This window comes from Giraffa tippelskirchi, chromosome 1 (assembly GCF_054371585.1).
Source record: "Giraffa tippelskirchi isolate mGirTip1 chromosome 1, T2T-mGirTip1v1.2.pri, whole genome shotgun sequence".
Classification (NCBI taxonomy): domain Eukaryota; kingdom Metazoa; phylum Chordata; class Mammalia; order Artiodactyla; family Giraffidae; genus Giraffa; species Giraffa tippelskirchi.
The window spans coordinates 162833723-162847156 of record NC_137275.1 but is presented as its reverse complement, the minus strand read 5'-3'; the positions used below and the strand labels follow the sequence as shown (position 1 = coordinate 162847156).

General features: G+C 41.1%; 1 protein-coding gene across 2 annotated transcripts in view; it reads left to right on the top strand.

Annotated features, from left to right (window-relative positions):
- The window catches only part of DOCK8 (dedicator of cytokinesis 8), a 173383-nt gene that overhangs the window by 132932 nt on the left and 27017 nt on the right, over positions 1 to 13434 (top strand). For both annotated transcript variants that reach the window (XM_081502767.1, XM_081502760.1), the window contains exons 30-39: positions 204 to 346; positions 2029 to 2211; positions 2550 to 2682; positions 3622 to 3709; positions 6921 to 7017; positions 8651 to 8785; positions 9765 to 9917; positions 10969 to 11127; positions 11767 to 11867; positions 12628 to 12820. In XM_081502767.1, coding sequence (XP_081358893.1) covers positions 204 to 346; positions 2029 to 2211; positions 2550 to 2682; positions 3622 to 3709; positions 6921 to 7017; positions 8651 to 8785; positions 9765 to 9917; positions 10969 to 11127; positions 11767 to 11867; positions 12628 to 12820 — 1385 coding nt within the window. The remainder of the gene's footprint in view (positions 1 to 203; positions 347 to 2028; positions 2212 to 2549; positions 2683 to 3621; positions 3710 to 6920; positions 7018 to 8650; positions 8786 to 9764; positions 9918 to 10968; positions 11128 to 11766; positions 11868 to 12627; positions 12821 to 13434) is intronic.

Sequence of the window (13434 nt, the reverse complement as noted above, 5' to 3'; positions counted from 1 at the left end):
TGTCTGAATGTGCCAGTTTTTTATCCATTCACCTGTTGGAGGACGTCTTGGTTACTTCCAAGTTGTAGCAATTATGAACAAAGCTGCTGTAAGCATCTGTGTGCAGATTTTTGTGTGGACATCAGTTTTCAACTTGTTTGGGTAAATACCAGGAAGCATGGTTGCTGGATCATGTAATAAGATCAATAATATTTTAATTGCAGCTCCAGAAGCTCGAGGTGGAAAAAATCGTGCCAATGGCTCAGATGAAGAACAAGAAGGGACCAGTGCAATTAATCAGAATGTGGCATTGGCTATAGCTGGAAATTTTAATTTGAAGACAGGTGGAACAATGTTGTCTTCCCTGGTATGTTGGTCCACATTTCTCCTGTTTATTTTTCATTTTGTGTCTTTTCCCATCTATTAATGGATGTGTTCCTAAATTCACCTACCAGAACCCAGCATAGAACAGGCAATGAAATTTCTGCCTCATTGCCCAATGCTGGAAGAAATCATTGTGAGGCTAGCAGTTGAGAAGGAAAATGACACAGGTGAGATAACACAGAGTCAGACAGGATTCTGACAACAGCAAGAGACTCACAGAACAAATTCAGGCAGTTTCAGTAGTGTTAAGTTCAAGGTTTGGAAAACCAAGAAAGGTTAACTTGGAAAATTTGAGATATTGCAAAGGAGATCAAACCAAGGATCCTTCAAGTGGGAGGCTCGCACTCTGTGGAATCTCCCTCTGTTCCTTGCTGAGCTCTGACAATCCCTTTGCCAAGACAGAGCGGCATTCTGCAGCTTAATTTAAGTTTGCATTTCAGTGTAGCATTCATATCTGCAGAGAATTCAACCCAGTTCTTTCCTGGGAAGGTAGCCTCTCAACCTATAATTCTGCTTTGCTGAGTGACTGTCTTCTCTTCCCTCTAGCACTCCCCAATTCCCCCCCCCCCAACACACACCCATAAGAGTTGAAGGACAGGGGGTGAAAAAGAGAAAAGACATGGAGAGTTGACATTACTCATCCTACAGCTTGACAAATATGATGTGCTTTATGACCTCCTCTACCTTTCTAATATCCGTCTTACCAAAATTGGCTGCTTCAGGTGGTATCTGCCTTTTACATTCTTGCTGGTCTCCAACAGAGAAACTCAAAAAGTCCAAGGTTCACCTCTTAGAAGATATTTCCTATGAAGTTATAATACATTTAAAAATATTACTTCTTCTTGTGGTCACACTCAGAAAGACTAAAGTAACTTTGTAAGCCCTATCCTCCCCATTCAAACCTACCATTCCCCTCACATATGAACTAACACCTCTCTGCAGCTTCACTCCTACATTCTGTTGGATATTAGCTACGCCACGTGAATCACATGTTGTCCTTTGTGTTGTTTGGATGAGTGACAGTGTGCTCAGCACTCTAAAATGAACACTTGTGGCCAAAGCATGAGAGCAAGTGGCCTGAGCCCCCACATCCTGTCCCCAGGAAAACATAAATTGTGGTTGAAGTACTGTTCTAAAGGACTCCCCTGAATTATGTATTTGATTCATTTGCTGAGCAGTTCATGACCCTTACACTTTGGACTCTGACAAAGAAGCTAAATCTTGACTAGTTAGGGTATTTTGGGAACCCAGCCAGGGTAGTTATCTGCTGTAAGTCTAACCCTGCAGTCCCCAGTGTGAAGGAGATAGACTTGATCTTAGGAGCTTGGAAGCCCTTGTGGATTACTGAGGTTGGGTTGGGGGGAGGGAAGGCATGGTCCAGGTCCAGGGCAGACCCCCAGACCACACTGCTCCTGAAACGGAGGGTGTCCACAATTACGTGGCTGAAAGCCTGGTTAGAATACTGCCCCGGACCAGCCCCTTTTCCCAGCAGCCCAGCTCAAAGAACAGAGCTTCCACTGCCAGGAGAAGGCAGAGTTCCCCTAAACAGACCCCTAGCCCAGGAAGAAGTACAGACACTGTGTCCTAAGAAATCAACATTCCTTTCATTGTGTCTGCTGCTCAACCTCTTCCCTTGCATCCGTCTCCCAATCTGCCTCCTTCCAGCCCTACAAGCAGTACAACATGCTGAATGCTGACACGACCCGAAACCTCATGATCTGCTTCCTGTGGATCATGAAAAATGCTGACCAGAGCCTCCTTAGGAAGTGGATTGCCGACCTGCCATCCATGCAGCTAAACAGGATTTTAGATCTCCTTTTCATCTGTGTCTCATGTTTTGAATACAAGGTATCTCTCAAGTTCTGTCTTGTCACTGTTCCCCCTCTGTTTGGGCAGTGGCAGCATCGTTAATTTTGTCTTATTCTGTATTAAAGTCTATAACCTATTTGCATATCCGTAACCTACCTAGATATGATAATTCCACCGAGAAAGGATCTCTCGTCTTCTTCAGAGAGAATATCATTCCCATTGACAGAATTTCAGCCAGAGGATCCCCCGGAAGAGGCTGTCTGTGTAGCACATGTCCAAACTGGCTGATGTCACCATGGGGTGTTCTATCTTTAGGATTCTCCCCATGAACAGAGAGCCCGCCAAACTTAATGTCCTCCTGCCTCTGTCCTGTCCAGGGAAAACAGAGTTCTGACAAGGTCAGTACCCAAGTTCTGCAGAAGTCGAGGGATGTCAAGGCCAGGCTGGAAGAGGCTTTGCTCCGTGGGGAAGGGGCTCGAGGGGAGATGATGCGACGCTGCCGGACTCCAGGTGTGTGGGGCCAGCCCTTCCCTGCTCTCCGTCACCAGAGTTTGGTACCCTTTGTGGGAAGGAGCGTCCTCCCCACATGATGAGTAGACACCATCACTTTCTTAACACGTTGTGGTAATAGAGACAAGCAGATTCTGGGATTCGGCGCACGATGTATGTGATGTTAGCTGCATTTCTCTAAGGGAAAGCGCCTTCCCTGAGATCACGGGAGCCCTGAAAATGTCCTTAGATGGCATCTTCTATTTAAAACTTACTGGTGGTAAAAAGTCCCATCCAAGAATATGAGTTGTGGGATGATGAATGGTGTCTCCCTCACTTCTCCCCGGGATATTTGAAGAGTCTATGGAGATAGTCCTACTGGATAGTTCTGGTTCCAAGATCATTTCCCCAAGTGTTGCAGGGTTTACTGGAATGGGTCCAGTCCCCTCCTACAGTGGTCCTAGAGGGTCCCACCCCACAGTCTGAGAGTGATCTGCAAGAGGCTGAGTTCTTCTCTTTAAGGCACATCAGCCTTATCCATTGTGCTCAAGGAAAACAAAGTGATGGTTCCTGCTCTTCAGTGGGACATGGTGGCAGGGAACTTGGAAGGAGCTGAGCTTCTCAGGGGTGGTTGGGCACCCTTTTTCAACACCAGCACTCTTCATAAATAAATAATTTGGGAAGAAACCCTGATTTCACTGGAACCCTGTGTCCATGGGAGATGTGCTTGACGACACTCCAAAAAGACAGGTGTTCTTCTGAGGTCTAGCCTGTCAATCAAAGAGCAGACCAACCCATCCCAGACTTGGTCGTGGGTTTGGCCTCCCACCAGCACCAGCATGGATTCTAATTATCTGGAGAAACAGCACTGAGTCCCCTCAGTTGAGCTTGTTACAGAACTTCTGGTTATCTTGCTACTACTGCTAATCAAATTCCTGTTGTGCATTTCTTAACTCCTAGGGAATGACCGATTTCCAGGCCTAAATGAAAATTTGAGATGGAGGAAAGAGCAGACACATTGGCGGCAAACTAATGAGAAGCTAGATAAGTAAGTCACTCAGCAACTTTGTGCCACTTTTACCTAAAATTCAAAACGATTTTTCCCAGGCTATCTGTGTTACTGAAACAACTACATCCTTCCAAGGGTAAGGAAATGAAACATCATTATCTGTATACATTTAGTTCATCCAGGGTTCCAGGATAATCAATGGTATAAAGAGTTATGATTTCCAGCTCTTAAACATTTATCACATTAATAAGCATGTAAAGAAAACTAATATTTAGCAATCTCAGCGAGCTTAACAAAGGCTGCTGATGAGGCAGGACAGGATACCCAGGACCACATCATTTCAATCCATATTTCCACTCCAGAAATGTGTACAAAGATGTATATTCAGGGATATTTATGTCAGCATTACATAAAATTGTAAAAAAAGTTGTTATTTAGTCACTAAGTCTTGTTCAGCTCTTTGCAATCACATGGACTGTAGCCCGCCAGGTTGCTCTGTCCATGGGATTTCCCAGGCAAGAATACTGCAGTGGGTTGCCATTTCCTTCTCCAAGGGATCTTCCTGAGCCAGGGATCGAACCCAAGTTGATTGTGTCTCCCAAGTCTCAATGTGCCTGCATTGGCAGGCAGATTCTTTATTGCTGAGCCACCAGGGAAGCCCCACACAAATTGAAACATTCTAAATGCCCCTCTCCACATACATACACTTGACAAGGCATAGGCAGGGTATCCCCATGATATATAAAACATCCATTCTAAGGAGGGGTGGGGGATAAGGTGGGCTTGAGTAGCAGTGTTTTTTATAAATAAATATGTTGCTGTCTTTTTTGTTATCACAAGAATGGATCATTCTGGTTCATTTATGGGACTTTTGGGAGTCAAGTTTATTTTAAAACATTAAGGAGATAAATATTTTTATTATATGTGTTACTTGTATAGCCCAGTTGTTGCTCTTAGGAATCATATCCATTTGCTTTCAGTATTTTCTGCTTGTTCTAAGTTCCCTGAACTGATTTATAAACTATTGATTCTGAGAGTCTCTAAGTTTTAATTTAGGCATTGAACCCCACCCCGACCCCCCAACATACACACAAATTAAAGAACTGTTGCATATAGTTAGTTACCACAGAACTGCTTAGGCAGTTAGGCCATCTACTCCATGAGATTAAAAGAAGAACCGAACAGAAAGCATGATTGCCTGGGCTGTGTAAGTGGATGTTTGGGGAAACCTTTCCCTTTTGTCACAGAAACAACACAGTACTGAGGCTTTCCATACAGGGCACACCAAACCCCTCCAGGTCAAGTCAGCCCTGAGCTACGTTTTGGGCTGCTTGTTACAAGAGGTAATGATTCACTTCTGATCATCTTCATGGGTGATTTTTTAAAAGAGAAACCGTAGTAAAATTGTAACCATGCAAGTTAGCTGTTTGGAAAACTTTTGTAATTATGGCAGTGGTGTCTTTCACCTTCTTTTAGATCACTTTTCAATTATTTTGGCTCTGTTTCTTTTAGAGCAGTCATTTTCAACCCGACTGTACATTAAAATCGCCTGGGGAGCTTTGATAGCTCCCAGTGCTCAGATGTACCCCAGGCCAGTTAATTCAGGATCTCCAGCAATGGGACCCAGAAAACAGTATGTGGTGAAAGCCCCATTTGATTCTTGTAAAGTCAGATTTGAGAACCATTGTTTTGAAGAAATAGCTGATAGGCTTTTTAAATCCAGATAGTGATGATGATGGTTGCATAATATGAGTATACTTGGGACTACTTAACTGTACACTTAAAAATGGTTAAGGTGGTAAATTTTATGTTGTGTGTATTTTGCCACAATTTAAACATTTGGGGGAAAACCCCCAGATTAGGTCATGCTAGATCTGCACTGTCTAGTACAGTAGCAGCCATGGTAGTACAGTAAGTGAAAATACACATGTCAGATTTTGAAGCACAGATAAAAGAATGTAAAATATCTCATTAATAAATTTTATTTTGATTACACATCAGCAATATTTTTGATATATTGGGTTAAATGAAATATATGAATGTTAATTTCACCTGTGTGGCTACTACAAACTAGCAAATGACACAAGTAACCCCCAGTTATGTTTCTGTTAAATAGCTTTGCTCTAAATCTAAACCTACTGGTAAATTAATGAAAAGAAGCTTTTCTGTTTCACTGTTTTACATAAATATTGCCATTTGGAGAATGAGGAAAAAATATAGAGCAGCTTGGGACCACAGAGCCTATCCTAGGCATGAAAACATTTAAAACATAGAAAGTGTTCATTCTGAGTCCTCAATGGTACATAAGCAACAGCAATGCCCCCATCATTGGGTGAAGGGACTCAAGCACAGCTAAGTGATGATCTTGGACCAAGACTTTTGAGCTCATATCAGGATGCCCCAGCCCCTATGGCAACACTTTAGCCATTGGGACATCTTGAGAAAGTCAATTCTTCACACTTCCCTTTCCTGGTCACTAAATTTGAAGATATAAAATCTCTTTCCAGCTTCACTTGAAATTTATGAGAATAGATGAATTAATGCATAAAATGCTCTGATTCCTTAAAAAAAGAACCTGATAGAAAAGCAGCACTAGGTAATTTCCCATTCCCTAAGGGGTAATAACCGCTGACATCCAGCAGGAAGTTAGATGGTGTGCCCGACAGGAATGCAGCCTTGCTTCCTATTGGAAAAGGACAAAAGGCCCATACTTGACTGTGCAACCCCAAAGCAGTCTTTGGAAAGTCAAGACACTGACTCTTCCCTGACCACTTCTGAAACATCATCCTTTCCTAATCCAGCAGCATCATGATTAGCCAAATTCATGTCAAACCCAGTCTCACTTCCTCTAGGTTGTTGCAGAGGCTTCTTGGCTCAGGTTGGGAGATGATTCTCATGGGTGAAATGCAAGAATGACCCTCAAGCTTTAAGCAACAATCTGATTGGCTGGCCTAATTGCTAGTAATAACCAATAATTGCTTTTCTACCCATTTATTATTTTTATAATTGTCATCATTATTCATAATAGTGGAGATGAGAATGGCCTGGGGGCTCTACCTAGAAAATCTTATAACCAGGCTCCAATTACACAAGGCACCTATATTCCTTAGTTTCCAGTGACCAGCTGCTTTGTTTTCACTCCTAGATTGACTCTTCAGAAGATTTCTTTACACTTGGCATGTGGATTACCATCATCAGGAAAAGACTAGATTTGATGTACACTTTAATTTGACCTCTTTTTCTTTCTTAGAACAAAGGCAGAGTTAGATCAAGAAGCCTTGATCAGTGGCAATCTGGCTACAGAAGCAAATTTAATCATCCTTGATATGCAGGAAAACATTATCCAGGTGAGGATAACAAACACCTGATCTGTTCAACATGAATATGTCGACTGGAATTTAATAAGAATCCTTTATAGAAAATTGTGGAAAAATAAACGTGATAGAAAATGCTTTTTGTTTAATGAAGTCAGGAAGTTTACTATTTACAATGAAAGTGAGTCACTTAGTTGTGTCCGACCCTTTGTGACCCCATGGACTGTGCAGTCCTTGGACTTCTCCAGGCCAGAATACTGGAGTGGATAGCCTTTTCCTTCTTCAGGTGATCTTCCTGACCCAGGGATCAAACCCAGGTCTCCGGCATTGTAGGTGGATTCTTTACCAGCTGAGCCACAAGGGAAGCCTGATAAAGGAAGTGAAAGTGAAAGACTATTTACAGTAGTGAAAACTGTTTACAATAGCATCCACTTTAGAAATTCCAGAAATACTTAAACAGAACATTCTTCTGGATTCATTGACTTGATGTTCACTTGGAAAGAGTTAGGTGCTTGACAGACCGACCCTCATAGTTAAATCTACTTGAGCATATGCCAAGATTATAATGTAAGTGGTGGGTTTATAATTCAATAACTATAATAGTTGTGGTAGGTAGGTTTTCGTTTTTTTTTTTTTTTTTCCTGCTAGGTCAACCCCCTTTGAATTATGGTTGATGTCTGTATGGGAGCTAAGATTATGACTGGATGAAGTAAAAAGAGGGCAAAGTGTGATTAATGATGTCTGTTTTGGACACAAATTAATGCAGAAAAATAATCTGTACGACAAATTTGCCATCCCTGTTGTAAAAAAGTATTGTATCACTGTGAACTTTACAGTATGCAGTTCACCATACTAATTTCATCTTCTAAGTGAATGTTCCCAGAAATTCTCAAGACATCTAGATGATAACATTTTTGGTTAACCTCAAAAATGAGTCCTTACATGTTTCCAATGAAAAATCATTTATTGAAATGGATCCAGTATTGTTTCTAGGGCTAGAAAAAGAAATATCGTCAAAACACAGTTGAACCTTAGTAATCCAACTTTTGTCTCTTAAAATGTAATTATTGTATAAAATAAAGACAAAAAGTATATGGTATCTTTGATTAATACTTGGTATCAAATACTTGGCATCACATTGATTATATCTTTATACAATACTGCTTTGAATGCTGTCTTCTTAACATCTGTACTCAAAATGTACTTGCAGTTTTCAAAGGCAGTTGAAAATTGTTATTGACATTGGTGGTATTAGTCCTGCTGCAGGTGATAAATAAGCTTCTGTTTAGAAACGTCACTGCCACAAGCAGTCCCTGGGAGGCCCACAAGGAAAGCTGTGCCTTGTATACAAGAAAAGACCTTTCCAAAAGCTTACCCAGGATGAGGGAGAGGTGTGCCTTATAGCTTGGGTTAGCAGCCCAGAATAAGGCGTAAATCCCAAATCAGTTGGGAGTTTTGAAATAAAGTCATGTGGAAATAGGGCTTCAGCACTCCTGGTGATGGACTATATGCAGGGTACTTTCTCAAACCCTTAAGATCATAGACCAAGAGATGAAATGTCAGCGTCACTGTTCTAACTGGCAAAAGTACCTACTTTTGTCTTCCCCTCTCAGTTCACAGGCATAGCACAGGGATTCATTGATGCTGTTCTTCTCTCTTCCCCCAGGCGAGCTCGGCTCTGGACTGCAAAGACAGCCTTCTGGGAGGCGTGCTAAGGGTCCTTGTGAATTCTCTGAGCTGTGATCAGAGCACCACATACCTAACTCACTGCTTTGCGACACTCCGTGCTCTCATTGCCAAGGTAAACATGGGATGCTTGTTCTCTTACTCTTAATTAAGAGTTAAGATTCTCATCAGTCTAGCTTCACATTTCTTCCTTCAGGTGCACCAAAACCCACAGACCACCACTGTGTTAAGTGACACTGAGGTAAAAGTCTTAAGTCCAGGAAGCAGATACACTGATTCTGTGAGACTCACCAGTGCCTCTCACATTAGAAATGTGGGCCCACTCACTGAAGACATGAGAGTGGAAATCAATTGAGCAGATTTGTTTTTCACCTTTTTTTCATTAATATCTTATCTGAATGAGATTCAGTCCCTCTGCATGACTCCCATTAGTGAGTCTTACAAAATGTTACATCATAAAATGCCAGAAAGTTTAGAAATAAATTTCTCATAGACTGAGGAATATAGATTTTCCTAAAGTAGAATGGTGTATTGCAGATTTCTGTGCTCCCTCCCCTGCCCTCTCCCTTTATTGAAAATTTTGGTTGTTGACCTATACCTGGTATCTTTTACATTTAGAAAGTGGACTCCTGGGGCTTCTCTGGTGGTCCACTAGTTAAGACTCTGCATTTTCAGTATTTCGATCCCTGATTGGGAAACTAAGATCCCACAAGCCATGAAGCACAGCCAAAATAAAGTGGACTCTCTCTGCTCTCACCTGTCGGGATCATTTGCTCTTAGTCACCAATAATTTCCAAGGAAACATGGGATAATTCCTTCAGAGCTGTGACTTCACCAGGGAATGCAGCCTGGCTAACCATGCATATAATTATGTAGCCTTGATCTTAGTAAGCAGTTCCTAATGAGATCAAGTCAACTCCATTGCTTCAGTTCATCTTCTGACTCAAGTAACTCATTATCTTTATGGAGCAGTGCATTAACTCTTCTGAGCTTTTTGCTTGTCCAAGCAGACATTTACATATCTCAACAGGCATCTAGTCCAGAAAGGATATGAATGTGCCAAGTGACGTCTAATGCCGCTGTGTCTCTCCTAGTTCGGCGACTTGTTGTTTGAGGAGGAAGTGGAACAGTGTGCAGACCTGTGTCAGCGAGTGCTGCACCACTGCAGCAGCAGCATGGACATCACCCGCAGCCAAGCCTGCGCCACTCTCTACCTCCTCATGAGGTTCAGCTTTGGAGCCACCAGCGTAAGTGCTCAAGGGGACCTAGAATCAAGAGTCAGTGCAAAGCACTGGTGGAGGAAAAGTGTGCACTGTTGCAGTTGACTTCTACCCTGTGTGAAGGGAACAAATGGACATGTAGATGGATAGCAGCTTTTTTCTGAATTTCCATCTAGAAGTAAATTATTAAGACTGATGAATGCAGTGTTTTCCATCAGTGTGTTTCCATAAGAAATGAATGGCTATGTGTAGATTCAAGGTTGTCATCTGTGGGTGAAAAATACAACAGAATTAGGACTTTGGAAGAGCTTGTCCTGTTTCCACATTCTGATTGACTGGTGCCAGAATGACCTGTGGAAGAGAATTTGAAATGATCACTATCATCTATGCCTAAGTGTTCACTGAAGCTTAGTAGCCTTTGGAATTCAGCCTTATTACAGCACAGTCTTAGTTGGTCTAGATTTTGGTGTGCTTTTTTGGAGTTTACATTTATGGTCATGTTAATGAGCATGTTCAGCTGATATTCAAAGATAATTTGGTCCATGGAAGAAAGGCAGGGTCCTCAGAATGTATTAGGTGTAGCTACTGAAAAGCCTTTAGGACATTTGTCAGAGCCCCTTGGAATCACCATATTTTTCCATGGGCCTAGAAGGAAAGGAGAAACAGAAAGTCACTGCCTACCCAGAATCCAGAAATCTCAGAAATCTTGCCCATGTAGATTCTGCTCCTCTTTGAAGTTTAAATAAAGTTCCAAGAAGAGGAATCTTGGCACAAAAAGAGACATTCTGTGACCCAGCTGTGTAGGAACCTTTAGCGTTATTGCACGGAGCTGGCCCAGTCCTCAATGAAAATTTAAAGGGAGCTGACAGATTTATGTCAGAGCAATACCCATTTAAACCATTTAAACAAAAATATGAATCATGAGCAAAGTATGCCTCAGATTTCATTGGGAAAAAAGGAAATGATTGAGCTTGAGTAAAGGAAACACTGGAGAGTTATTATTGTCTGGCTCTACCTTCTCCAATTATCTACTAGCTGACTGCCTCTTGTTTGTTCCACCATTTTTTCCCTGACTCAGAACTTTGCAAGAGTAAAGATGCAAGTAACCATGTCTCTGGCATCTTTGGTGGGAAAAGCACAAGACTTTAATGAGGAGTACCTGAGAAGATCCTTGAGGACAATTTTGGCCTATGCAGAAGAGGACACAGCCATGCAGACCACTCCTTTTCCCATGCAGGTAGACCGAAGAGCTTGCTTTGTCCCATACGTGGGTCTGAGATCAGCCAGTTTTAAACCTCTGTGTGTGTGTATACATACATACATACATATACATATATATATATATATATACACACACACACATACATATATATGTGCATATATATATGTGTGTATAAGATATAACATATATTTTATATATTATATAACTTTTATGAAATATAATTATGTCATATGATACAGATAATTATGTAAAATATTGTCATTTGCATTATATGGAACCTAAGCTGAGGTCCTAAGCTGCCTCCTACTTGTTATAAAAAGCCCTGATGTCCAGAGTACAGTTGAGGGCTTATATGTTACAAAGAACTGAAACTAATTTAACCAAAAAAGTACTGGAGAGGGAAGATAGTATAAGGATTCAGGACTAAGACATGGATGTCAAAGGCCAACTCACATATAGGCCTTGGCAGTGCCTGCACCTGCAAAGATGAAGGTCAAAGAGGATCCAGTCTAGACTTCCCTCCACCTGTGATCTCTCCTATGTTAGCAAAGCCTGCTCATGACTGCCCCTTGGACTTTCAGTGCAATCCTAACTTTTTGTTACCATGGACTACAATGCTAAGGTTGTTTGGGGTATACACTTTTTTTCTTCCAGGTGGAAGAACTTCTCTGCAATCTGAATAGCATCTTATATGACACAGTGAAAATGAGGGAATTTCAGGAAGATCCTGAGATGCTTATGGATCTCATGTACAGGTAAACTTTTCTGATGAAATCAGAAATGTGTTACTTAAAGATCTAGGGTTTGCCACTATGGAGTTTTTATGAATATAATTATCACAGGAAATGTGGGTACACTGATTTGGCTGACAGCCAGAACTGGACTTAGAAATTGGTAGAAAATCATCATTTGGAGGGTGTTGATTCATGCACACGTTTTCAGAAAGAGTTCCCTGATTTAAAGGGAGGTATATATTTTTAAAATTATTTTCTACTTACCATAGAATGAGAGAAAAGAACTATCAACTGTTATATGAATTATATCTGAAATTTTTTCCACTTAAACATTCAGACATGCATGTAAGTTTCATTTAGAAATCATACTTTACTCTGTAGTTTAAATTTTTGCTTTATAATCCTTGTTTTAGGAGAAACTACTTACAAAGACAAAATTGTTCTGACATGATGTCATAAGAAGGGTAGTACTTTTTGTCTTCTGTTATTATTTTGAGGTAAACGAAAGTAAAGGAAGGAAAATGACTAGTGCTCCATTCAAATAGACATCATTTTATCAGGTCTTTTCTTCCCCCATAAATCTTTAATTAAATGATAGCATTCTTAGGGTCCTACACACCCTAGACATGAAATAAACACAATTGGACTGATACATGTTTGCCTTTTCTCTCATTTTCTGAACATGTAGGCAAAACTCTCAAGGGGAAAAAGGTATCCATACCCAATAGAAAAACAGTATCACTAACCAGTTGTCTTTGAAACTTTGTAAACCCGTATTCAGAATTGCCAAGAGTTACCAGGCATCTCCTGATCTGCGGCTGACCTGGCTCCAGAACATGGCAGAGAAACACACCAAGAGGAAATGCTACACAGAGGCCGCTATGTGCCTGGTACATGCGGCTGCTTTGGTGGCCGAATATCTGAGCATGTTGGAGGACCACAGCTACCTGCCCGTGGGTAGCGTCAGCTTTCAGGTGGGGGCAAGTTCACCTTTTCCTTTGGTGCAGTGGCTCTCAACTAGGGGCATTTGCCAATCTCTGAAAATATTTTTGGTTGTTACAACTGAGGGTGGGAGGGTGGGTACTAGTGGCATTTAATACGTATAAGCCAGGGATGCTGCTAAACAACCTACAATGCACAGGACAACTCCTACCACAAAAAAAATATCTGGCCCCCAAATATCAACATTGCCAAGGTTGAGAAGACCTGCTTTAGTGTATTATATTTGCCTCTTCTAATTGCTTTACTGTCTTGGGGTTTTTTTTCAAGTATTATTTACAGTAAATATAGATTTGATAGGCATTTTGACATTCCTAAACACTTTCACATTCATGATTTCATTTGACCTTCTCTGTAAACCAGTGAAACAGACAAATAGAGAAGATATTATTACTCCCACTGCACAGCTAAAGTGAGAGAGCAACTTTTCTAAGGTCATTTAAACTCTTTCTCAAAGACTTGTAATTGGCACAGTATACTGACAAATGTGAAAGTATTTTTTCCAAATACTGGATTAATTACTCCCCTCCGGGCCCATTCCTTTGATTACACTCCCCAACTCTTTAACATCTTCCTCTCTAATCTAAAA